The following is a 25,624-nucleotide window of genomic DNA, read 5'->3' on the forward strand; positions in this document are numbered from 1 at the left end:
TCAATAAATATTTGTTTGGCACTGACTAGCTTCAGTCCTGTTCTACATACAGGGAATTCGGTGAACAAAACAGACAGAAATCCCTGCCCACTTGGAGCTGAGGTCTGATGGGGTTTATAGGGTTGGTGGTCCTTGTCTTCTAATCCAAGCCCAGGTCCAGGACAAAGGGTTCTGTGCAGAGGGACCCAGGGTGATTCGGGGTAGATATCCTGGGAAGAATCTGGCCCTTAGGGAGCCTAGAACTCACGAAGGTGGGAAGAAAGACAAGTGTGTGGTTGGGGAAGAAGGGGAGAAGTGGGCACTGGGAGGGGTACAAGTAAAAACCCAGTGAGGAGGGAGGGGGACAGGGAAGCCAATCCGTACCCATATCCCGTGACAGAGAAGTGTAGGCCCCCCCCATGTTGCCTGGACCTTTGGCCTCCGCAGGATGTTGATAAATGGGATGGAGTTTAGTGAAAGCTACAAAAATGATGACAGGGCTGGAGGGAGTGATTTATGAGAAGAGATTAGCAAAGCGATGGTGCAGCCTAACAAACCGGGGGATGGGATGGTGGCTATGGGTCAGGTGACTTCTGAAGTCCAAGGAGAGGACAGGGGCTGGGGGGCAGGGCAGAGTGGCTACTGCAGAAGTGGGGACATAGGGAGGCAGGGGGCACAGACTGAATAGGCCTCGGCCTGAGGGTCTGGGGGGATGTGAGAAGCGGGGAGGCATCTGACTATACATCTACAGATTTGTGCATACGTGGATGTCTGGACTTTGCAGAATTGTGAGGCTATATAGGGACTCAGGAAATAGGGGGCGGGGGAATGAGAATTTCATCCTTGGACAATCTTGCAGAAGACTTTTGGGGGCCTTCTTCCCGTCTGGTAGAATATTCACATCTGGACCATGTAGGTGTGACCACTCAAGTCAGAAAGACTTTTTCCTTCAGGAAAATTGGTGTAACCTTTCAAGGAGGGAAGGAGGGAAGGAAGGAGGGAAGAGAAGATGGAAGAGTAAGCACTATACATCCCTTTTCCTAGAGCGAGAAGGTGAGGCACAGAAAGGGCAGGGATCTGTCCAAGGCTACCTTTGCATGGCATTGCAGGTGAGGACCAAAAGCATGGCTGGGCTTGCAGCCCTGGGATCTCTGCCAGGTGGCCAGGCTGAGAGTGGGCTCAGGGACCCATGTTGAGGCTGCTACTCGGACAGGAACAAAAGGTGCCTATTGCGTTTGGAGCCCCCAGCCTGGGGTTCCTTGAGCTCTCCAGGTTGGTGGGATTGGAATGTCTTCCATCTGATCCATGTCTTCGGCTGCCCTGGGCCCAGCTTCTCTTAACATTTTTTTTTTTTGCTGAGGAAGATTGGCCCTAAGTTAACATCTGTTATCAAGCTTCCTCTTTTTGCTTGAGGAAGATTGTCCCTGAGCTAACATCTGTGCCAGTCTTCCTCTATTTTGTATATGGGTCACTGCCACAGCATGGCCACTGATGAGTGGTGTATGTCCACACCAGGGAACTGAACCCTGGGCTGCTGAAGCAGAGCATGCCGAACTTAACCACTAGACCACAGGGCTGGCTCTGTCAAGTTTTGATTATATCCATATATGAGAGCCTCAGAGGCGTAGTGTAGATAATTAAATAGGTGGATAATGCACAGTTCTGAATGTTCTAGACAGCACTTCTTTGGCCTTAAGTGGAAGTGCTGAGGGCACAAGCACACGTATGAGGACACACCCTCCACATGTGTTTTCTGTCTCACTCTCTCCATATGCCTGGCGTGAATCTCCATGGCGGCAAAGGGCCCAGGCAAGATGCTGGGTTGGCCTACGACTGATGGAGCAGAAAAATCTGTCGTGGGGGCATCGGGCAGCACTGCTCTGACCCATCCTCCTGGGCCCTCTCACTGGACTGAATCCTCTTCACTGCTCTGTCCTCTCTCCACTCTTGACAGATCCATGATTTGTTTGTGAGCTTCGACGACACCCCCCTGGGGGCTGCCTCCCTGGCCCAGGTCCACAAGGCAGTGCTGCGTGATGGGCGGACGGTGGCCGTGAAGGTGCAGCACCCAAAGGTGCAGGCTCAGAGCTCGAAGGACATTCTCCTGATGGAGGTGAGAGCCGACCCCTTTCTCCTTCCTCCTTGCTCACTCTATATTTCCCTGGATCCAGGCAGCCCCAGTGAAACTGGTGTGAGCCTGGTGGGTGGAGGGTGGCCCTTTGAGCAGCAGAGGCGAGGAGAGCTTGAGACCATGACAAAGGAGGCATCATGACAACGCTGTGACCCTGGCACCCGTGGCTGGGTGGGTCAGTTCTTCTTGATGGTTCTTGGGGACCATCTGTGGGTGGTCCCAGAACCTGCTGAGCGGCTGCTGGGGCCGAAGAGGCCTCAGGGGCACGTTGTAGAAATGAGAGGAACCAAATGTGTTTTCCTTAGGGTAGAAAAAGTTGCATCTTAATTTGTTAAATTACAACAAAAGGGAGCATGTGGTCGACCAAGGAATGTAAAAATGACAGCAGAGCACATAGAAATATTTATGCAGCTTGCTGGTTTACTTATCTGATGTGTGTTTTGAATGAACAAACTTACACGCTTAGAAATGGCCCTGGGAAAGCTCTGGTGGAGACGGTGCTTTGTACCTGGAGAGAGGGAGAAAGGGTGAGCTGGCCACTGCTCGGGGGGGTAGCCAGCACCCCTGTGGGAGGTCAGCAATCCATTTACCCTGCCAGATGTCCCTTCCTCCCCTTTCCTTGCTCTGGACTCATTCTTTCAACCCACTTTGACTAAACTTAACACGCACATTGAGGGTCTCTTCTGCACCATGTGCTGGGCGGGCCCTGGGGACACGAGAGTGAGTGAGCTCCATGCTCATCCTCAGGAGCTCCCTGTTTAGTGGAGCAGACAGGTCTCTGCACAGACAGCCACAGTGCGGGCACGTGAGTTCTGTCAAAGGGGTGTTTGCAAAGTGCTGTGGAGCACTGTGCCTGGACTGACGGGGGCATTGCAGGGGCTTCACCGAGGAGCCCATGAGACGGCCGGGCAGGGCAAGGCCAGGCCAGGTTGTGTGAAGGCCCTGAGTCTTAGAGGACCGGGATGTGCGTGGAGGACTTCCACTGGTTCGGATGGTATGAGCTGGGAGTGGTTGCAGATGAGGCTGGGAAGGTAGGCAGGCCCGAACACGGAGGACCTTGTAGTCCAGACTAAGGCACAGAATGGTCTACACAGGAAATACGTATTTACTATGGAGCTGAGCAGATCTGACTTTCTCTTGTAGACAGTGGGGAACCATTTAAGAATTTTAATCAGGGGAATGTCATGATCAGATGTGCATTAGAAATAAAAATCTGCTGGCGGTCTGGAGGATGTATTGGAAGGCAGAAAGACTGTAGCCGGGGAGACTAATTGAGAGGCTGCTGCCCTGGTCTGAGAGAGAAGTAATGATGTGAACCAGGGCAGTGTAATGGGCTGGAGGAGAGGGGAGGGTTCCAGGGCTGGAATCATCAGGATTCTGTGACCAGCTTTACATGGGGTGGGGGCCAATAGTGGTATGAATGAGACGGAGGACTCTAAAACAAATCACAGGTTTCTGGCGTAAATGATTAAGTTTGGGTACCTTTCACCCTGTGTATCGGTCAGGGTCCGGGTGGGGAAAAAGAAATTGCTCTAGATATTTCATGCAGAGGGAATTTAAAACAGCAAATGGGGCTCAAAGGGGATGGAGTTGAGAAGTCAAATGGGATGGCGAGACAGTTCCCAGCAGCAGGAAACCACTGCTGCCCTCGGGGTGGAGGGTCAAAGAGAAGGGGTGGTTCTCTGGAGCCCAGGAGCTGGGGCCACCTGGTGGAAGCTGGGACCTTGGTGACCTGGCCCGATGGGAGGCACATCACAGATGCGGGGCCTGTCACCTGGGCGTTGGAGCCATGGATGCTATTGAGGCAGTGGGTTTTCACCTCATCCTGTTCCCCAGTATTCCACCAAAACTAGCTAGAAGTCAGTTAGCAAAGAACCCTGGGAAATGTAGTTTCTTATGAGAGAAAGGGGGTTGGGATGGATCTCAGAGCAAAGTGAAATGGGTGATGGAACCACCAAGTGGGCTAAGATATTGCTCTGAGGAGTTTTGATGGCATCTCTCTGTTGGTGTGGAGTTCAGGCTGGACAGACAGCTTCAGGACTTCTCAGCGAGGACACTCACAGGAGCTGAGTCTGGGAGAGTCCCTGACATCAGTTAGAAAAACTGTGTAGAATAAAAAAAAAACGAGGGGGTGGAAAGAACTGTGAGGAACATCCTGATTTGAGCAGAGGAGTGTGTCAGGAGGATACATTCCTGAGAAGAACTGAGAAGGTGTGGTCGGAGGGGAGCAATGCTGCCACATCCCATGAAAAAAATTTCAAGAAGTGAGCACTGTCACTTACCCAGCACTGCATAATGAGCTACCTCAAAATGGAGTGGCTTAAACCGGCAGTCGTGTGTTTTGCTCATGAATCTGCAGTCAGGGCAGGGCTTGGCAGAGAGACTCATCACTGGTTTATGCAGTGCCAGCTGGGGTGGCCTGACTGGAGCTGGAGGACCCACTTCAGGATGGCTCACTCACATGGCTGGCACGTTGGTGCAGGCTGTTGGCTGGGAGCTCAACCAGGATGGTGGGCCAGGGCCTTAGATCCTCTCCATGGCCCTTTGGGCTTCCTCACAGCATGGCGGCCGGGTCCCAAGCACGAGTGTCCCAAGAGGATAAGGCTGAAAATACATCACAGTTTTATGTCCTGGCCTTGGCAAGCGTATGGCATGACTGCTTTCTCACTCTATTGGTGAGAGCAAGAGTCATGAAGGCCCCCTAATTTAAGTTGGGGTTTGGGGGGGAATAGACCACCTCTTGATGGGAGGTGGCACAGTTCTAGAAGAGTATTAGAACGGGAGATGTTGGAGCCATTTTAGAAACTATAGTCTGCCAGAATTACTCGACGTTGCCAATGGGATATAAAATCAATAAAGCTCTGAAGAGAGGATTTTGGATATGGCGATTGAAGTTTCTTGGGAAGAGCGGGGAGAGTGGGGTGAAAGAGAATGGAGGCCCCGGGGAGCAGAGACAGTTCAGGTGGAATACTCTTTTCATGTTTACCATGGATGGTCGGGGAGAGGGAGGGTAGTGGTTAGAGCAGAGCGCAGGATGGACGGCGGGGACTCGACAGGCTGTAGGTGGTGGGGAGTGTGGCAGCAGAGCGGGGGCGTTGGAGATTCAGGAGAGAGAGGTAGCTGATAGATGCAGGCCACGGGGAGACTGGAGGGACTGCGCTCCGGGATTGTAGGGGGAAACGTTAGCCTTTGGTCAGCCTTTGCTTTGAGGCGAGAGGAAGGTGGTAAGTCTGGGTGCAGATGAGTGTGTGGGGCAGAGAAGGGAGGCGGAGGGAAAGTGGGCAGCTGAGTCGTACCAGCCTGATAGCCTCTATTTTTTCTCTGCAGTAGGAGGCAGAACCATCTGCTGAGAATGAGGGGGTAGGAGGTGGCATTGGAGGCTTGAAGGGGTGAAGGTTTGGAACAGTGGCTGGGTGCAGTGGAAAAGGGACTAGGGAGCAGGGGTGCCGAGTGGCAGTGGCCGTGCACCTGAGTTTTCTGGAGCACCCGTCAATGGCTATAGAATAGCCACTCAACAGAGAGAACTGGGAGTCTCAGAGGATCCCTGGGTGTTCTGAGCCCCGGCAGCCACTCCTGCATCAGGCGGGCACCTGCCTCTTCCCATCACTTGGTGCCATCAGGAGCCACTCGGGCTGCGAGGACAGCTGATACCTTGTCTTTGCTCAGAGGCTTCCTGCTCCCTAAATAACAGTGGCTGTGAGGTCAGTAGCAATAATAACAGTAATAACGATTTGGCATCTTCCTCCCTGAGATGAGCATCAGATGCTTTTTCTGGGAAGTACAGCCTAGTGGCTGTGTGCAGAGTACAAGGTGGCTCCTCACCAGTGGCTGAGGAAGTGCTGGGATGGCCAGGCAGCCCCGAGACCTTCACTCACAGCCTCAGGAGAGACGCTAGAGGGAGGCCCGAGGTCCCAGCCCCACGGATCATCAGCATGAGCGGCAGCACAGAGTGGCACTGCCTGCTCGCTGGGCTTGGTCTCTGGTGGGAAGAAGTTTCACATGGTCACTCTTCTCTGCTATAAAACTAAGAAGTGCCCAACTGGAAAGCTCGTTTGATTTTATATGTGAAATAGTATTATTTTTTTCTAAGTCCAGACCCAATGGTGCCTTGATTTTAGGAATGACAGCCCTAAAAAGGTGCTCAGGCATGCTTGGCAGGAGAAGAATGATTTCTAGGAGGACTTAGGGCTACCGAATCCATCAGAAACCTGGAGATAGAGGGGAGACAAAGCTACTTTTCTGCATAGCCTTCTGGCACTTTCTTTCATGCCAGTTCCAGGTATTATGAGCCCTCATGCTTCTCTCTCACTGCCCACTGTTATCCCTCTCTCCTCCCCAACCTTGTGATTGATCCCAACCTGGTCTTGAGAGGAAGACAATCTGGTTAAAGTAATTCATACTAAGGAGAGAGTGACTAATAGGCTTAAACTTTAATATTTGCAGTTTAAGAGGTGAGCCTGTAAATCCGAACACTTAATGACTGTACGGATAGAGGTATGTAGGAGTAAGACTTTTGAGAGTGAGGAGGTGGGGACTACTGGTTGTATCAGTTAGGATGCTTTTGGTTGCAGTATCAGAAAATTCAACTAAAAGTGGTATAAATAATAGTAACCTGTATTATCTCACATTTCAGATATCTGGAAGTAGGTCGGCTGTTCCAAAGTTGACTAATCTAGCACTTATTGTTAAGGTTTTTAAACGCCTGGGTTCTTTTTGTCTTCCATTCTGCCATCTCAGGTTTCTGGCATGTCCTAAGGTAATGTCCCTCATGGCCCCAAAACAGCTGCAGCAGTTCCTGCTGTTATAAGTAGATGACATCCAGATGCCAGAGAAGGCCTGTTTCTTCTCTCATATTCTTTATCAAAAAGGAGGCCCCCAGTAGAGTCCCCTTCATTTCTTATTGGCCAGAAGTACGCCACAGGCCCAAAGCCGAAATCACTGTTGGCAAGAGAAACGAGACCACTTTGATTGGCTTAGACCAGTCATGATTTGCCTTCTCAGGCTAGGGCCTTCCTTCCTTGAAGGACATGAAGGATGCGCAGCATTGAGGTTCTGTTAGCCAGGAAGGTGAGAGAAATGGCTTTTGGATTGGCACCCAATAGCACGTACCACGCTAGTGTTCTGTATCTCCTGTGAAGCTGGGACTCCTCTTGGGGAAGGGGACAGTCTCTGGGATAGACCGTTGAATGGTGGCAGAGAAATGGAGAATGGCTCTCAGCAAATGGTATTGGATGAACCTGATGATGTTGTGACTTTGCACAAAAGAGAAAGGCACAGCCAAGGGTGCTTTCCAGCTTTGTCATTATCACCTGATATGGTCCCTCTAATAGTTGGGGCAACTCTACTTCTAGATGCAAGGCCAGCGACTCTTATTGATTTGAGTGGCTGTCCAGAGCCAGACTAATTGGGCCCAGAGATTGGAACAATGATTCAGCAAGAAGGGGTGAACTGACAAGGCAGAGTCCGTCTGTCTGCTGGTGGCCTGACTTTGCAGCAGCTCTTTTCTGCCCATAGTAGCAGGGAGCTCAGGGGGCCGGATCTCACTGCCCTTCTCACTGTTTGAGAGGAGGCAGAACCCGGGTGACCTGTGACCCCAGGTCCCAATAGCACCACCCTGTATCACCCCCTGTTATCTCTCGAGCCTCTGAAGTTGATGATGAACACCCCCTTGCTCTATTACCCCCCTTAAAGAGTCTAACTCGTGGCCAGGTACCCTGCCCTCCACGTCCCACCTGTCTCCAGGGTGCTCTGCAACACTGGGGTGGGAGTCTGGCCTAAGCCCCAGAATCTGATCTGCTGTTTGATGTCATCCGGCCCATCCCCAGGGTCTCTAAAAATAAAGCCCCGAGACAGCCATGTTTTTGACTTTTTTTGAACAGCAGTTTTAGTGCGTGCTGTCTGTCATCCTGTTTCCTTTCTGAATGTGTTGATTGAACAGTGGGTGGCTAGGTAATGTTTGTGTTGGCACAGAATCCAACAGCTGATTTTATTTTTTAAAATATATTAAAAAAAAAAACCCGGAGATGTAGACTATCCCATGGAAACTTCTCTCCACCCTATAATTTTGTTTTCTAAAAAGTGTGCACTTTAATAACTTAGCAGAACAAAGATAAACCCCATGAATGGCAAGCTGTTGACGTCACTCTGAATTGATTTTCGATCCTTGTAGAACATCCATTTTACCAGTTCGGATCTGTGCAGGCGTTCTATTTAGTGTGCTGTTTTCCCGTAGAACATTATTTCTTTTATAATATATAATACCTTGATAACAGTAACTTGCATTTCAGTTGCATTTTACAGTTTACAAAGCTCTTTTTATGCCTTATCTCAAGCTTCCTGTTGTATTGTCCTGTATTGTATTGCATGAGGCAAGGCTGCATGGAGGGAGAAGCAAAAAGCCCTGGGTCCAAGTCCTGCATTTGAAATTACAAGCTCTGTGACCTTGAGAAGTGCTATGACCTCCTGGAACCCATCTCCTCTGTAAAATGGGCAAGAAGAGGATTAAATGAGAGCATGTATGTGAAGTGCCTTGTAGCACAGTGCCTGACATGTAATAGGTACTAAATAATGATAATTCTCTTTTTTTTGGTTATGATAAATAGCCATCACTAATTTTCAAACTTTTATGTGACTCTCAATTTTTCCATTATATTTCTGTGTGGCCCACAATTGACTTTTCCTCCTATGATCCAATGACGCTATAGAAAAATAATTTCATTATTCTACCTTGAAGGAAGTATTAATTGTTGAGTATGCCTTGATTGAATCATCAAGTTCCAAATCAAGTAGAAAATTCTCAGGCATTCCAAAACTGTGGTTCCCGAAAATTCAGAGGTAATCCCTTTTCCCACCAAAACCTCAGAAACAGAAAAACTTAATCCATTTGGATAACATACAGGTGAACATATAATTATCTCTGGGGAGAAGACAAACCCTCTGAAATGTGCATCTCTTCATTCATTTATTCGTTCACTCACTCATTTGTGTGCGTATTCAATAAACATCTGCCGAGTGTTGAGTATGTGCTAGGCACTGGTGAAAACATTGGCTGTTGGAAGAATTTTATGGAGAAGATGCATTTTGGGAGAAAAATCAAAAAGTCAAATTGATAACAACATCTGTTTTATTTTAGTCAATTGCATCTGTTGTCAAAAAAGAAAAACTTAAATGAATCTACTTAGGGCAGGCTCTTAAGAAGGGAATTGAACGAAAACAGAGTTTTCTTTTATTTTCCTGAGCCAAGAAAAATCTCAAGTGGCAGCAGCCCAAACTGTTTTAGACTTGGACCAGACGACTCTGGCCCCTCTCCCCACGCCCTTTGAAGTTCAAGGGGTTGGTAAACTCCCTAAATGATGTACAAAATGATGGGAGTATGTGCATTCTCTGGCTTCTTAGCTGGCATTGAATTTTCAAGTTGGTGACCTCCTATAAACCAAAGAATCACTGGGCACCATTCAAACAGACTTTCTCATTTTAAAGTAACTACGGGAATGCGTGAGCCACTACACTCAGAATGCTTCAGAAACCAGTTTTATGGGTTCTGTAAAGTTTTTTGGGTCATGAATTAGAATTTACTAATTACTTATTAGCAATTAATATCAGTCAATAAAATCTATGACTGCTTTTATGATTAATGATATTAGATATTAATAATAACCAATAGAACTAGTAATGACTAATTATATAATTGATTAGTAACAGAAAAATCTTTAAAGTGCCTTTCAGTGCTCTTTGGATATTAATAATAATTAAAAATTTCACATATAATAGTGACCATGCAATAAATGATAAGGATTTATTGTTTGGCCAGAAGCCTCATCTCCAGGTATAGACCCCACTCGGCTATGGGTAGCTCCCTGTGTATATCCACTACTCCCTGGGGTCATTACCTAGGAGGTAATCAGTAAATCTTGGTTGAACAAATGAGTGAGCTCCTTCCCTTGTCTCTCCTCGGTGAGAACCTCTGGGGTTTAGGCTGGAGCGAAACACCCAAGAGATTTCTTGCCTGAATTCGGGGCCCAGAGAATGGAAATCAGGTGTCTTAGATGATGGGTGTGCCCTCAGCGTGGGCCCAGGCAGATGCTTCTGTGTCTTGGGCACCAGCTCTGCCTCCCCTTTGGTGGCAGCTGAGGGCCGTCTGAGGTCACGGTGTTGAGATGTGGCGCCTGGAGGCTGCAGTACCCACGTGTCTGGGCCTCACTGTTGCCACCTCTCCCTTCTAGTTTTGTGTGACACAAACAGAAACGAAACATAAACTAAATTGATTATCATAAGGTCACACGTCTAGCCCATGAAAGACTAGACGAGACTTAAAAGAAATTAGACTGCAGCCGAATGTAATTAAAAAGGGTTTTGAGAGAAATTGAATATAATAACCCTCTGTGATGATTCTCTTACAGTAGTGTCTGGTACATCACCCAGGACATGGGGTTTAAAAACAAAGCCGTAAATGCCTTGTCATTAATGGCCCTGCTTTAGATTTATTTCTTTTATATCACACGTGCCTGACACAGTGTTGGGCATGATGTCATAGACCAGGGCAAAAAGAAGCATAAGACAAGGCTCATAGCTGGGCTCAGTCAGTCCTTCTGGATAGACTGGAGGGTGTCTCAGTCTGCTTGGGCTGCTAGAGCAGAATACCACAGATGGGGTGGCCTAAACAGTAGACATTTATTTCTCACAGTTCTGGAGGCTGGAAGTCCGAGATCAAGGTGCTGACTGGTTTGGTTCCTGGTGAGGACTCTCTTCCTGGCTTGTAGACAGCTGCCTTCTCCCGGTGTCCTCACATGGTGGAGGAGGGTGAGCTTTGTCTCTCTTTCTCTTCTTATAAGGACACTAATCCCATCGTAGGGGCCCCACCTTCGTGACCTCATCTAAACCTAATTATCTCCCAAAGGCCTCACCTCCAAACAGTGTCATATTGGGGATTAGGGCTTCAGCACAGGAATTTGGGAGGCATTTAAACTTTCAGTTATAACAGATGGAAAGGTCTTTTGGTACCAGTAGGCCCATCATTCTTTAGTTCTTGCTCACTGATGTTTGCTATAGCCAGGGATGAGCTGGGTGTTCTCAGAGAACTTGGACTGTAATCTATACCAAGAATTTCTGGGAGGATCAGTCACTTTGAACACTGACTGGAGGGCTTATGGGAGATTTGCCTTCTCTGTGTCCCTCCTGGAATGCTGGAACATCTCCCACCTCCCTGGCATCACCCTTGCTCACCCATTACAGAGCCATTGTTTGTGAGCTTGTGTGACTGTCTCAAATTCAGAGCCCCCGTGATGGGGTGGCCTCAGAACTGAGTCCCTGCCCACAGAGGGATCTTGGCACGCTCTGCAGATGTCACTGGGCTCTTGTTCTCTGCCAGTGACATTTAATTTCACATCATTAAGCAGACAGCTGAAAGGCCAGATAAGTCCTATAAAAACCCCCTTTTCATCATGTCATCACTCGAGAATCCACAATGGGGCCAAATCGCCAAAAATCCAAGCTTTTCATCCAAGTGGTCAAATCCCTGTCTCTTGCTCCTCTTGTCTTGTTTTCTCATTCCGATTTAATTTTTTTTATCATGAAATAGTTTAGACATACGAAAAGCATACAAAATAATATTATAAACACTCAGGTATCAACCACTCAGCTTAAGAAATAAACAAAATGACAGTTACCGTTGCAGCACCCTCCGAGCTCTTTGTAAACAGGACCATGAAGAACAAATGTGGGAGCGGCAGAGACAGCAGTTCAGTGACAAGCTTGTAAGCAAGGGGTTTGGGGCTGGGTAGGCCCGAGAGAAATTCCACCTCAGTGCTTCCTTCCTGGGCAAATTCAGGAAAATTGTATAATCTCTCAAAGCCTCAACTTCCTCATCTGTGAAATGGGTAGGATAAGAACGGGTACCATGTACCACCCAGAGTCGTCGTGAAGACTAAATGGAGTAATAATGTAAGTAAAGGGCTTAGTCCGGTGCTGGGCACATGGGAAGTGTTCAGCAGATGGTCGTTGTTACTATTGGCCACTGTTGGGCTTTTATCATCTTGGATTTGGACCCAACAGAATAGTTTCCCACCCTCCCTTACTCCAGGGGAGACCCAGGAGTTGCCAATGCCCAGACCCAGGCAGGTGGGCACGGAACATGCTCCCCTTGATGGGCACCCTGGGCTGACTGATGGGTGCTTGGTGATTTCAGGTGCTCGTCCTGGCCGTGAAGCAGCTGTTTCCAGAGTTCGAGTTCATGTGGTTGGTGGACGAAGCCAAGAAGAACCTGCCTTTGGAGCTGGATTTCCTCAACGAAGGGAGGAACGCCGAGAAAGTGGCCCAGATGCTCAAGCACTTTGACTTCTTAAAGGTAGGAGGGGCAGGACAATGGAGGCATGGTGGTCTGGCAGAAGAGCACAGGGGAGGATTGGTCCCGGTCCCGAGCGTCCCCCTTGCAGGGCATGAGTTGGGACATCTCCATCTTGAGTCTTCTTTCTGAGGATGAATGATTTGTCCCTGGTGATGCATGTTGAAGCCCTTGAAGGCAGCGTTACAAAGAAATACCAAGTGTGACTGTTGGCCTGTCAATCAAACAGATGTTTATTGAGTGACCTACAATTGCAAGACACTGAGCGCTGCCCAGGGGCCTGTAAGCCGTGGTCTCTGCTTCCATGAGGCATGGGACGATGACTTGGATGAAGATGATGATGATGATAAACGCTACTGTTCTCTGACACTGTTCCTGACGCTTTATGTATAGTATATTAGCTCGTTTAATACATAGTCAGTTCTGCTGTAACACAACATATGTGTTCCTACAAATCTCCCCACTGTGCAAAATTGCACAACAGAAACCACAGGGCTTATGGGGAAAATGGGGTTAAGCTTACAACACTCCAATAGGGCACCAGTGACGCGGAAAATAAAGAGGATAGGAACCTAATAAAATGGTAGTGTAGCCTTACACACATTAAATGGCTGAGAAACACACAAGACCTCAGTGCACTTGGCTCTTGATCTTGCCGTCTGCTTGCAGAAGTGGGCGTCAGAAGGGTTGCCACTTGTGAGTTATTGTGAGGTGGTGGAAGGGGGTCACCTGAAATTGGACAGAAAGTTGTAATGAGTTGTGGGTGGGAGGGACCCATAACACACATGGTGATGTGTGTGGGGTGTACATTTTGTGTATTCCCATGTGGTGTGGTTCAGCTGAATGCGGTTTTCTGCCTTCACATGAAGTATCTTGGAGGTGATAATGCACGTAAGTGAATGCAAAATTTGGGTTATGATCAAACTGTTCCATGACATATCAATCACATTGGAACAGATTTGTGTTTTCAAGTGTTATAGCAGAACTACCTGTGTGATGGAAGACATTCACTGTGGGAAACGATATCAAATGGTAGAGTCACAGCTTTGTGAGCGGTCCTGCTGGTCCGTACTCTAAGGATTCAGAAGAAGGGACTGCATGGTGGATGGGGGCAGGGAAGGCTCTGCTGAGGAGTTGGCCCTGGAGCTGACCTTTGAGGACTGTCCTCATGGTCCCTGTGGGGCACATGGAGGTTGGAGTGAGAGAGATGCGTGCCAACACCGCTGTTCTTCCACCACATTTTCTCCTTAGAGGGGTTTGGACCCATCTACCCAGGGCAACCTCTTCATGGTGCAGGGGTTGGGCCCCTCTGGTAGTCTACACAGAGAGCTTGGCTTTCACCTCTCAGAAGAGATCAGCCCTTCTCTCTTCACTCAGGACTGGAGAATGCGGGAGCGGGAGTCACAGAGCTTGGGCACTAGTTGCAGAGCAAACAGTCATGTAGCATCCTTGGAGAGAGCGTCTCAGTGCATTGAATGGGCAGGTCTCTTGCTCTGGACTAAAGTGTTCATGTGGCTTCTGAAGACATAGTCAGAAACAGGGGTAGTGTTTGTACTTCTGCTATCTGGATTCCTTAACAGAGATGGGGGCACTGAAGTGTGTCTACACTAGCTACCTGAGAATCATGGGAGAAAAAGCCACAACTGTGGTGATCAGCGTGTTGTCCTGATACACTGATTTTGGTAGCCATTGGTGAAGTTTAGCTCTTTGAGTGAGTTGGGAGTCAGGTCTGTCAAGATGCCCCTAGGGGGCTTGACTGGCTTTTCCTCGGCAGCCATTGTAGACATGGATATACAGACCCTCTCGTGTGGGTAAATCCACACGTGCGGACTAGATCTGGTAACACTGCCCCAGCCCCAGCTCAAACCACCAATTCAATGACAACTTGGCTCTCTCAGGCAAATAATAATATTAACTAATTAGCATAATGCTGTGGAGTCTAAACTATGCTTCCATTTGCGTATCCCATTTCCTTCATTCCTTTATTCCACATTTATTGAACCTTTCCTGGAGCCTCTTGCTGTGCTGGGGGCTGGGGGAGTGCCTGGGTAAGTAAGAGATAGTTGGCTCCCGCCCAGGAAGACTTCCCATCTCGTAGGCGACACACACACGTATTGTGACAGTAGAGGATGGTCATGCTGTGACCGGGACTCACCTGTGTTTCTGTGGATGCCCAAGAGGAGGTACTTAATTCCACCCAGGATTTGGAGCTCAGAGGGGACTTCCAAGAAGTATTGATTGTGCAAAGGGATAGCCAATATTTACTGGATGTTTCTTCTGCTGCACTGAGCACTATGCAGATACTGTAACATTGAATCCTTCTAACAGTCATCATCCCATTTTGCAGATGGCGTCAGAGGGTAGAGGAGCTAGGGCTATGAGCCAGATTCTCTGACTTCACCTCTGGTGCTTGTCTAAGGACGTTCTGCTGCACCTTACCTGGCAGAGGTGCTCCTCAGAGCTAGAACTGTGAGCCAGACGTATAGAACCATCTCCTCTGCCGTTCCCATGGAAACAGCAAATCCTCCCCTGGCTGGGGCCAACTAGCATCTGCCAGACCAAGACATGTAATAATAATAATAACACAAATTTTTCAAACGAGGATGCCAAATGGGTAAATAATTAATGTAACGATTTGACCTGCTGCTTCTAAAACCTGCACACCATTCCTAAGACAATGGTGGAATTAAGGCTCCTGAGTAATTAATTTTGCCTAAACACATAACAAATGGAAAGCGAATTTTGCACGGCGAACCCAGTTCAGCTCTTAAAACTGGAGATGGATTGCTTTTGCATACTGGCACCCCATCACAACATCTGTGCGTAATTAAGCCTCAGCAAAGAGTTTACCTCTCAGAGTGTGAGGCATCTTCCAGTGGGTTTAATAACCTCAGCCCTATGCTATGAATCTCTGAGCCTCAGACAAGGCCTGCATGCAAATGAGGTGTTGGGGAGGCTGGGAGAGGGAGAGGGGGCAGCCAGGCCGAACGGTCAAGATCAGGGCATTGGTGGACTTGGCATCAGAGAGCGTGTGTGCTGGGGGGAGGGGACAGGACAAGCAGTGAGGTTGTGACTGACCTGAGGGACAATTGGGACAAGGTAGGAGCGAGAAGCCTTATAACCACAGAGTTTGGGACTGGAAGGATGTGAGTTTATCTCTATATGTGGAGGTGGGGATGGGTGGGGGGTCATCTCTTGAGTAAGGCCACTCCAGGGTTTCTTAGTGCAAGGTAAGGAGGCTGGGACCCTCCAGAAATTGTGGGCAAACCTGAAGGGATGTGGATGCTTTTGGAGAAGTGCCATAGCTTCCTAAGAACCTCAAAGATGAAGAACCACTGATGTATAATAATTAATATTAGTTAACATTTTTTACATGCTTAGGCTGTTAGACACTTTTTAAAGGGCATTAAAGGGCATTAAATTTACTCTTTAATTCTTATAACAGCCCCACAAAGGAGAGGCCATTATTAGCTGCCTGTCACCAGTGGGGAAGTGGGGCCCCAGAGGGATGAAGCATTTGCCCAAGGTCACAGCTTCCCAGGAAGGGGCAGAGGCAGGCTCTGGATGAGGTCGTCTGGCTCCGGAGCCTACATGTTAAACCACGGTGCTAGTCTGCCTCTGTAATAATTGGTGGGGAAGATCTGAACTGCGCTGGGCTGCATGTAGCACTAGCTCTCAGCCCTGGTTGTGTATCCGAGCCACCTGTGACACTCGACATGATTGTCACCTGGCAGCTGATGTTGGTCCAGCAGGCACTGAATGTGTGCTCTTGTGTCGAGCACCAGGACTCCACACATGCTGATAGGAGGTGAGGAGTGTTGTTTCCATTTTAATAGTCATCTCCGTCTTACAGGTGGGGAAATTGGCACTCAGAGAAGTTATAAAACTCACCCATAGTCACAGGAGGTGGAGGCGGCAGAGCCAGGACTCCAGCCCAACAGTCTGACTCTGGGTCTCTGCTCGGCTCCGCTGGGCTCAGGTGATGGGAGGCGTGTGGCCCTGGGTGATGGGCACTGGCCCGTACAAGCCAAGGCTTGCTTCACAGGTGCGTTGACCAAAGCACAGGCGCAAGGCAGAAGCACAAGGTCAGGGCCGGACTGTGAGGCTGAGGCCCAGAGTCTTGGGTTGGAACTTTCCCTAACCTGTGCCCTCCTTCTTGGGGTCAGGATTGGTCCCAGTGTAGGGGGCAGGAGGAGCCCACAGGAGGGGGGGCCCCTGCTCTGTGGCAAGAAGGTAGACCCTGGGCTCTGAGGTCTTGATGGCCAGGATGTGACCCTGCCTCTGGGGTCAGTGGGCGCTCTGGCCATGAGCCTCCCAGGGTTTAGTTTTGTTTGGGGGTGGGGTGGTTCTTCTTATGGCCTGTTTGAAATGTTTCTCTTCCATCTTTCCTTTCCTTGATGGAAGAAGCAGGGCAAGCAATGGTGGTGAAACGTGGGTGTTGGGGTGAGGTGCGTTTCAGCTTATACCCCCAGACCCTCCTGCCCACATGGTGATTAGGGGCGAGTCACTTGACCTCGTGTCCCCCTGTCAAGCCAAGTTTCTCCTAACCGGGCAGGGAGCAGTTTTGCATTTGGCAGTCATTTCTTTGTCGTGGCCGTGGTCCTCCCTGAGCTCCCGTGACAGACTCTCTGTCCCCTGGTTTGATGCCTGTCATTTCAGATCTGCGCAGTTGGAGCAAAGGCACGTTCTGTTGTCACACTGGGCTGGCTGCGCGTGGAGGGAGACTGGGGGGAGAGCTGGAGGAGGGGCAAACTCAGCTCACCCGCGATGCTGACGAGCAAGCCCGGAGACTCTCCAGCTTTTGGGTTTTCTCTCTCCCTCTCTGCCTCCTTCATGGCTGTTTTCCACGTTGCCACAGGCAGGTCCAGATGAGGGTCTCACCGCCCTAGGGACCCACAGCCAAGCTTTGGTTTCCAAACAAACACAAGGGAAGAACTTAACCCCCAAACATGTCCCTTTCGTTTGGAAGCTACAGACAACAGCGGCAGGCTTGCACTCATATTTTTAAAGGTGCTTTTTGAAAAATGCCAAGCAAGACTGAATTTTAAGTTCAAAGTAGCAGAGAGTCACAGGTTTCTCTATTGTCCCAGATTTTCAAATGGCAAAAACCACAGGAAAGTCGCAAACCAAAATAGCACCTTGATTTCTGCTGGAACCTTTGTTTCCAGGAGCCCAGTGTTTCACCTGGAGGCGTGGCCCCGTTTATCCTCAGAGCTCCTCACTGAGACGGGCAGGAGCCACCTCCTTTCCAATGAGGGAACTGAGGCGTAAGGAGTTGAGTGGCTTGATTAAGACACAGCAGTTATGAGCAGAACTAGGAACAGGAAATGGGTTCCTTGACTTGAGGGCACTGTCTTACTGTTAGATGAGTTTTGGGGGTTGGGATAAAGGGAAGTCCTTATTCCTCAAACCCTGGAATTAGCTGCCCTCATTTCTTTATTCATCAGTGGGGCTAAGCCCGTTAAGTTGCTGGGGAAACGTGGCATGCTGCTGTGCGATAACTCCTCCTTCCTGGCTGTGCTGGGACTGGTGGCCATCTCTCACTCACCTTGGTGCAGTCCAGTCTCTTGTCTTCTCCTGGGGAAATCTGTTCTCTTTTTGGCTCTTGAGTGTTCTCAGAGTCAGAGGGGTTTGGAGACGATGTCAGTTAGGAATCCCTTTGACTGCAGGTAACTGAAAGTCCAATTTAGAGTGTCTTAAACAAAAGGGATTTGTTTTCCTCACATAGCACAAAGGCTTACAGCAGTTACCTGCTGATATTGTCTTAAGGGTTTGACAATATCAGGGCTGGCATCTCTGAGATTTTCTTGGACTTTTCCTCATAGTTGCAAGATAGCTGCTGCAGCTCCAGGTATCACATTCACTTTCAAGGCAGGAAGAGAAGGGTAAGAAGAGTGGCTCCATCTGTAAACATCCCTGTTTATCAAGAAAATAAAAACCTTCTGAGATCCCCTAGCAGACCACTTATGTCTCATAAGCCAGAACTGTGTCATATGGCCATACCTACTGCAAGGCAGGCAGGGAAAGTATTTAGTTTTTTCTGTGTCTGGGGAAGAGGAGGATTGGGGATAGTGTTGGGTTAGGCTTCAGCATTGTCTGCCACAGGAGACTTGCAGAAAACGGACGTGAGAAAACTAATGATTTCCCAATGGAAAAACTTAGTGTCCAGTAAAAATTCATTCATTCAATCATTCATGCATACATACGTACATACAATACACCCATTGCTCAGGTGTAGAAACTGAGGCAGAGAGTTTAGAGTCACATGAGGAGCCTGAAATAAGCCTGATGAGAGAGAAAAATAGCTTTTAATGCCAACTCTGTCTCAGGTATGAGGGGTTCCACACATTTTCCCCTCAGTCCCAATTTTAGTTTGGGCTCTTCATTGTGTCTGAAGGCACTGAGGAGGGTGGGGAAGCCGTTCTCTGGTCCCCAAGCCGAGGGGCCACTGAAGGAGGGGCCGGGGGCCTAGCTGGTGGAGGCGGGCAGCCTGCCTTTCTCTCTTGGCCTGCCTCCTGCCTCCTTACTGTCACTGCCGAGCTTCCTCTCGGGCCTTCCCTCTTGTTCCTGGGAGGAGCATCTGCTGATGTCTGGCTCACCGTGCCTCTCTGTGGTCCTCACCCCAGCTCCCAGCCCCTGGGCCCTTCTGACCTGTCCTTTCCTATTCCAGGTCCCTCGAATCTACTGGGATCTGTCCACCAAGCGGGTCCTTCTGATGGAGTTTGTGGATGGCGGGCAAGTCAATGACAGAGACTACATGGAGAGGAACAAGATCGATGTCAATGAGGTGAGGTCGGGAGTGCATGGCTGCCTGTGAGGGACACGGGCTTGTTGGGGCTGCCCGGCCAGGGAGATGTGTCCAGATGAGGTCTCACCACCTTGAAATGGGGCCTGTTGTCTGAAGAATTATAAAGTCTCTGACCACGAAGCATCCTTCCAGGTCATCCAGTGCAGCCTCTGCCCTGCTTCCTGAAGCTGGGGGTGGCAGCATGCAGTGATGCAGGCATGGGCGAGGCCCTCCCCGCGGCTCCTGCCTGGACATGCAATTTCCATCTGTCTTCTGTACCGTGGGAGCCCCACAGAGCTGAGTGGCTGCAGAAGACAATGGTGCAAAATCCACAGAACGTAATCCTTCTGCCCAGTGGGGCCTGGATACAACTTCCTTCCTCTCCCTGCTCCTCCCCACATCTCAAGGGATCAGGCCAAAAGGGGACAGCAGTAGCCAACTGTATCTGCTTCACAGACCTAGGAAAAAAGGGGAGGCTTCTGTCTCCCACCTCCCACCCCACTGGTGTCAGGGAGAATGGGCCAGTGGTTAGGGGCTGTACCCCATTTTCTTCTTCTTGGTCGCCACAGGTCCCCCAGGTAAGAGTGGAGTTGTACTTTTGCAACAACATTCATCATTTTTATAGTCCCTACTCTGTACTGAGTGTGGGGATTTAGAGGGGAGCCAGACCCAATTCCCGTCTTTGGGGAGTTCACAGCCAAGCGTTGGAGTTAGACACACAACTACATCCTTGTAACCATCTCTTAGGCAGCAGGTGGTATGAGCCAGACCCCAGGGAGCCACAAGGAAGAAGCGTTCACCTCTGCCACAGGTGGCTTCCCAAGCAGGATGAGGAGGAATTTGCCAGGGGTGTGTGTGTGTGTGTGTGTGTTGGGTAGAGGATTTGGGGCATGGAGATGGCGCTGCAAGGAAAGGGAAAGGAGTAGTGAGGTTTGGCAGGGCTAGGGGCAAATTTCTAGGTCAGTGTGGAAAACTAGGGTGGGAGCCAGATGGTGAAGGCCTTGGGTGTGACCCTGGAGGACAGGGGAGTCACTGAAGGGTGATGAGGAGTACAGTGACGTGATCCACCACTCTGGCTGGGTGGGAAGAAGGAATGGAAGGGACCAGACCCAATGGAGGTCAATGCTCTTTCCTATGCCTCCCAGACAACACATGAAGATGAGTATGTGGTCCCAGTGGTGGGATGGCCCAGAGGAGAAAGCCGTACCTTGGCTCAGCAGATGAGCCAGGTGGAAGGCAGGAGAGTGTGCAGATCAGGAGCCCAGGCCTCTGGGTGCCTGTGTGGCCTTTGTTAGTGGGGACAATGGTAGCACCTACTTCCGAGAGGGTTGTAAGGACCACACGAGTTAGTGCTCAAACAGTGCTTAGCACAGTGCCTGGGGATGCTTAGCTCTCCAAAATGGTAGCCAAATGATTATTGTTGTTGTTTTCATTATTATCATCATCGTTGGGCCCTGTCCTTTCCTCCTTTACCTCCTCTTACCGTTAAGGTTAACCGACTGCCCAACTCCCCGTGCCAGGCCATTTCTGCGATATAAACTCAGGAGAGAGGTCTTATCGTCTCCATTTTGCAGATGAAGAATGAGAGACTCAGAGAGGGAAGGTAACTTCTGTAAGGTCCCATGTCTTAATGGTACTCCCAGTGAGTTTTCATATGGCTGTAGCGTGTAGTCACCAGCCAGGTAAAGAAATCATTTCTAGCACTCTTGCAGCTTCCTCACACCCCCTCCCAGTCGATACCCCACCCCCACCAGAGCTACTGCTATTCTGACTTCTGTCACCATAGATCACTTTGGCTTATTATGGAACTTCATATAAATGGAATCATACTGTAGAATCTTTTGGGTCTGACATCTTTGTCATCAGTTGGCTGTGGGTCTTTTCTGGAAGGTCTGTTTTCTTCCACTGGTCTATCCTTGCAGTAATGCCACACTGTCTTAATTACTTAAGCCCTTAATCCCGGTCCCTGGCTTCTAGGGTTTGCATGACCGGAAGCTCTTTGGTATTCTGAGATGATGTCATTAAATACTTCCACAGGAGCCTGAGGCTGGGCCGTGGGCGGTGGGCCGTGTGCTCTCCTGTGCTGTCACCAACCATGGGTGATGTTGGGAGTAGATCACCCACTAGGCCACTAAGGGTGGGCCCTCCTTTACAGAAATTAATCTATTATGCCTCTTACCAACCAGCACCAAAGCCACAGGCCTCGTGGAAGACTAGTGGTGAGTGTGTGTGCACGTGCACGTGTGTGCATGTGTGGAGTATGAAAGACACCACATTACTGAAAGTTTCTAACAGACTTCTGAGGCTCTAAAGTCTCCCGAGGACTGTGGGCCTCAGTGGCCAGCCCCTGGAGCGGCTCTCCCTCCTCAGGACAGCCTGACTCTGAGTGTTCCCTGGGGAGGGAAGTACAAGAGACAGACAGAAGTGACAAGGAGCTAAGATCTCACCCCAAATCCCAGGGGCAGGGTGGTTAGTGGCATCTTGGCTGCAACAAGCTGGCGACCCAGCTGGAAGGTGGGGCTCAGCAGGAAGTGGCTCTAGCAGGAATCACTCCTGAGGTGGGTGGGGATGGCTCCAGACCCCTCCAACCACTTGTTGAGTCATCCCCACTCCACTTTGAAGAGGGCCCCTCACCCTGTAGCATCCCAGCCCAGCTGGGCCTAGCATGTGAGGACTTGAAGACCAGTTTAAGTGGCCAATTCCCAACAGACTTGGGTAGGGAAATACCAGGGTAAAAGGCAAGAGCCCTGGGTTCAAGCTCAAGCTCTGCCAATGACTTGCTGTGTGACCTTGGACTAATCACTCCCCCTCTCTGGGCCTCAGTTTTCTTATTGAAGGCATTGGACTGGCTGGACTCTAAGGGTCTGCCCTTCTTGGATATTTTACAGAACCGTGATTCTCAGCTTGCAGGGAGCTAAGACTTGAACCATCTATTTCAGAATCACTGGAGGAGCTTATTTAACAATGCAAATTCCTGGCCCCCAACCCAAATTTACTAATCAGAATCTAGGGTGGGAAGGGTTGCTGGGTGGCGGGGGAGGGGAGGCGGTTTGCAAGAATCTGCATTTTAACAAACTCTCCAGGTGGTTCAGACATTCACGAAAGATCAGGAACCACCTGCCACAAGGCCGCACGGCCTGGGCTGCGCACATCCAGGCACGAGGCAGCCCTGCCCAGGTGCCTCAGGGAGCCAGCAGCCTGCAGGGGCCCTCGTTTGTTTGCCTCTGATCCCAGAAGCAGCATATTACCGAGGGCCTGACCCGGTGATCATATTTGCCAGTCACTTTAAGAGCTGGCGACAGTGACTGTCACTGATTTCATTAAAAGTAAAGGTCGCGTGGGAGCACACCTCCCCGGGCTGGATGGAGCCTCCTGAAGCCACAGGACAATTATTGATTGCAGAACCATATCGGAGGTTAATTGGATTTCAGTGAGTGTGTGTTTAAGACCCTGCCTGGGCTGAGGCCCAATTGAATTTGTGTGAAATTAGCCGAGAGAAAAGTGACAAAGTTGGAAGTTTGGGGTTGGTGGTGACGGGGACTGGAGGGCTGGTGGGCAGACATCGGCTGTCTGTGAAGAGTGGGGGTGGGTGCAGGGATGGGGGGCTTGCAAGGGACACCAGCCTGTCCATCCCAGAGGCCTGGGAGCCCCTGAGGAAAGAGGGCTGGGGTCTCCCAGGGGTCATCATGAGGACTTTGGTTCAGTCCTCTGTCCTTGGGATGGCCCTCCTGGTATGTGTTGTGGCCTTCAGAGCCTTTTTACCTCCCCAGAGAGTAAATCTCGTCTCTTGTCAGGGTCAGGAGGGCATCTGGGGGTTCAGCTCTTGCTTTGAAAGTCTTTCCTTTGCTCCTCCTTTTTCAAGACCCCGACTCCTGTTTTCCAAGGTGCCGGAGCCCTCAGAGGCTGAGCCTCTCTGGGCTCAGAGGTCAAGGTCCCCCACTGCCGGCTTAGGGTTCCCTATTGTCTAGCCTGTTAAGTCATTTCTCAGTGGCTCTCTGCCTGGACCCCCCCCCCCCCCCCCCGCCATGGAATCTTGCTAATCTCTTTTTGTCACTGTGGCTGTCGTGGGCCCTTCTCCTCCCTTGTTGGGGGGGGGGGGGTCTTTGTCTTTTTGTTTCTATTAGAATGATTTTAGTGGGGGTGCGGAGGGAGTGGAATCAACGCCTGGGTTCAGTTGGCCACATTCGGCAAGAACCACTTGCCACGCTTCTTTCCATTCGTTTTAAAATCCATTCCGTGTGGCTGTAGGAGCCATGGAAGGGTCTCAAAAGCATCTTTCAGCAGATGTCTGTCGGGCACCCACGATGTACTGTGCTGCATGCAAGCGCTACAATAGAGGTGTGCACGGATGTGGGAAGTGGGGCTGGGGGAGGCTTCCCCGAGGCTGGCACTGTGCCGGGCGGGGCAGAGGGCTTCAGAGCTGGGACCTCTGGGGTTGTGTCTGGCTCTGCCATATATTGGCCAAGTGCCTTGGGTATGTTACTTAAACTCAGAGTCTGAGTTTCCTCATCTGTACAGGAAATAACAACACTTCGCAGGGTCGTGGTGCAGACTTTGCAGGCTGTGAAGTTCTGTAAAAAAAAAAAAAAAAAAGTCGTTTATAATTCACGAGGTGATTATTCACAGAGGCATGTCTTCCTCTTCAGATCTCTGAGAATCTTCTTTGCTCCCCTCCTGTCCACCTACCTCTGTTGTCCGTGAATGTCTAGACTGGAGGGCAAGCAGTGGTCATCGGCTGAGCATATGGGGACTCCCCTTCGGCCTCTCTAAAAGCCATGCTGCAGTTAGGCCAAGTTTCCCGTGTCCCCCGACACCACCTTGGGTTGAATAGGATGTTTACTTTCTGCTCTGCATCCTCTCCCACTTACTGGGGCTCTCTGGCTTGGTGAGAGAAGGTGCTCAGAAGACCAGGGAAGAGAAGCTGGAGAGCCATACAGACGCTAGCTAGTGAAGTCACTAGAAAGAAAACCTCCTTTTACCGTCCACCCTCCATGGCTTCTCAGGCCGAGTTTTGAGAAGCTCGCGATGTTAGAGAGGTCCCATCACAGGATGGGTTCCTGGATATTTGTTTCCCCAACAGCTAGGGTGTCAGGAGTGGGGAACAGTGTTGCTCTAGGATCAGCCTTCCTGCATTCTGCTGCTGGCTGTGCTACTTACAAGCCATGCTACCTTGGCTTTGTCACCTTTGGAAGCCCAACTTCCTATTGTAAAGTGGGGTAGTAGCCCTAGGATTGTTTGATGGTTGAAACATGAAGTGTTTGGCACAGTGCCCACGGTATAATCTCAACACAGTACATGTTCAACGTTGGAATTCCAACCCTTGGCCCTCTCTGTGGTGCTAGCAGCAAAATATTTGCCAGAAGAAGGGGAAACATGTAGGGAAGAAACCCTTTCCCCATTTTTTATATTGACCCAGGTAAGATGGAAGGATGTGGAAATATTTCTTTGGAGTCAGTTCTTGCCTGAGGCAAGGGATGTCAGCTGTCAACAGCTCTTCCTCCCTTTGCTATGTCTTCCAATGGCCATGGCCCTAGGACCCCATCCCTCTGGTAGCCATGACCCTCTGAGTCTGTCTGGCCAGGAGACCTGCGGAGCCCTGTTGGCCTTGTGGATGCCCCATGCCCTGGCTCTCAGGTGATGTCCCAGTTCAAGCCTAACCTAGAGAAGCTTTCTCCAAGCTGCCCAGAAGCTCCAAAATTAGAGTAACTCCCCCAGTTTCCTGTAATTAACCCGGCACCTCTTCTTTCTTCCTCGCCACCTCTCCTGGCACCATGTGTGGCTGAAGAGGTTCTCTGTGTCTTCGTGTTCAGGGATTTCATCTCAGCGTTTCTGGTCCAAGATTGACCCACTCACCCCGTGAATAGATTTGGCCTTGTGCTGGGCAGTGTAAGTAATCTCAGGTTTATATATCCCAGGGGTGGGGTGGGGTGGAGGGTAAATGCTCAGGGCAGTGGTCTGGTCTAGTCTTTCTGCCTCTTGTTCTGCCTCAAGAAGCCTGGGCAGAAAGTGGGGGAAGAGCAAAGAGAGTTTGAATTATTAACCTATTTATACTTAATATTGGGCTACTTATGTGATTGCTAACATCCTGCAACACCCACCCCCTGTTTTCTTTCAGAGCTCTTGGCCTTGCTTCCATGACAGCCCCCAAGAACATAAGTAGACTTTCCCTTGGGGGTGGGAATAAGTTAATCCATGCAATTATAGAATAATTAAAGTACTTTCAGCCAATTCAAGATTTGAGAAAAATACAAAAATAACTCCTTGATTTCAGTATTACTTACTAAGTTAATTCTTTACTTAGCCTTTTTATAGATTCCTGTTTCTTCCCCCCTCCCTACGGTTAGAGAATAAAGGCATTGCATAATTATTGAAATCACTTACATGAGTG

The 25,624-nt window shown here is 49.7% G+C and overlaps 1 protein-coding gene and 1 long non-coding RNA gene across 7 annotated transcripts in view; both read left to right on the plus strand.

The window, feature by feature from the left end:
- The window catches only part of ADCK1 (aarF domain containing kinase 1), a 138,562-nt gene that overhangs the window by 69,394 nt on the left and 43,544 nt on the right, over positions 1 to 25,624 (plus strand). For all 6 annotated transcript variants that reach the window (XR_011532806.1, XM_070593289.1, XM_008536602.2 and 3 more), the window contains 3 exons: positions 1,934 to 2,092; positions 12,294 to 12,452; positions 19,120 to 19,236. Coding sequence is in view for 5 of the 6 variants with exons in the window: in XM_070593289.1 (XP_070449390.1) it covers positions 1,934 to 2,092; positions 12,294 to 12,452; positions 19,120 to 19,236 (435 nt within the window). In the remaining variant the exon portion in view is untranslated. The remainder of the gene's footprint in view (positions 1 to 1,933; positions 2,093 to 12,293; positions 12,453 to 19,119; positions 19,237 to 25,624) is intronic.
- Positions 25,017 to 25,469, plus strand: LOC139079298 (uncharacterized). Its single transcript, XR_011532807.1, has 2 exons — positions 25,017 to 25,122; positions 25,352 to 25,469. It is a non-coding gene; the product is annotated as an uncharacterized lncRNA (long non-coding RNA).

Source organism: Equus przewalskii, chromosome 25, assembly GCF_037783145.1.
Source record: "Equus przewalskii isolate Varuska chromosome 25, EquPr2, whole genome shotgun sequence".
NCBI lineage: Eukaryota > Metazoa > Chordata > Mammalia > Perissodactyla > Equidae > Equus > Equus przewalskii.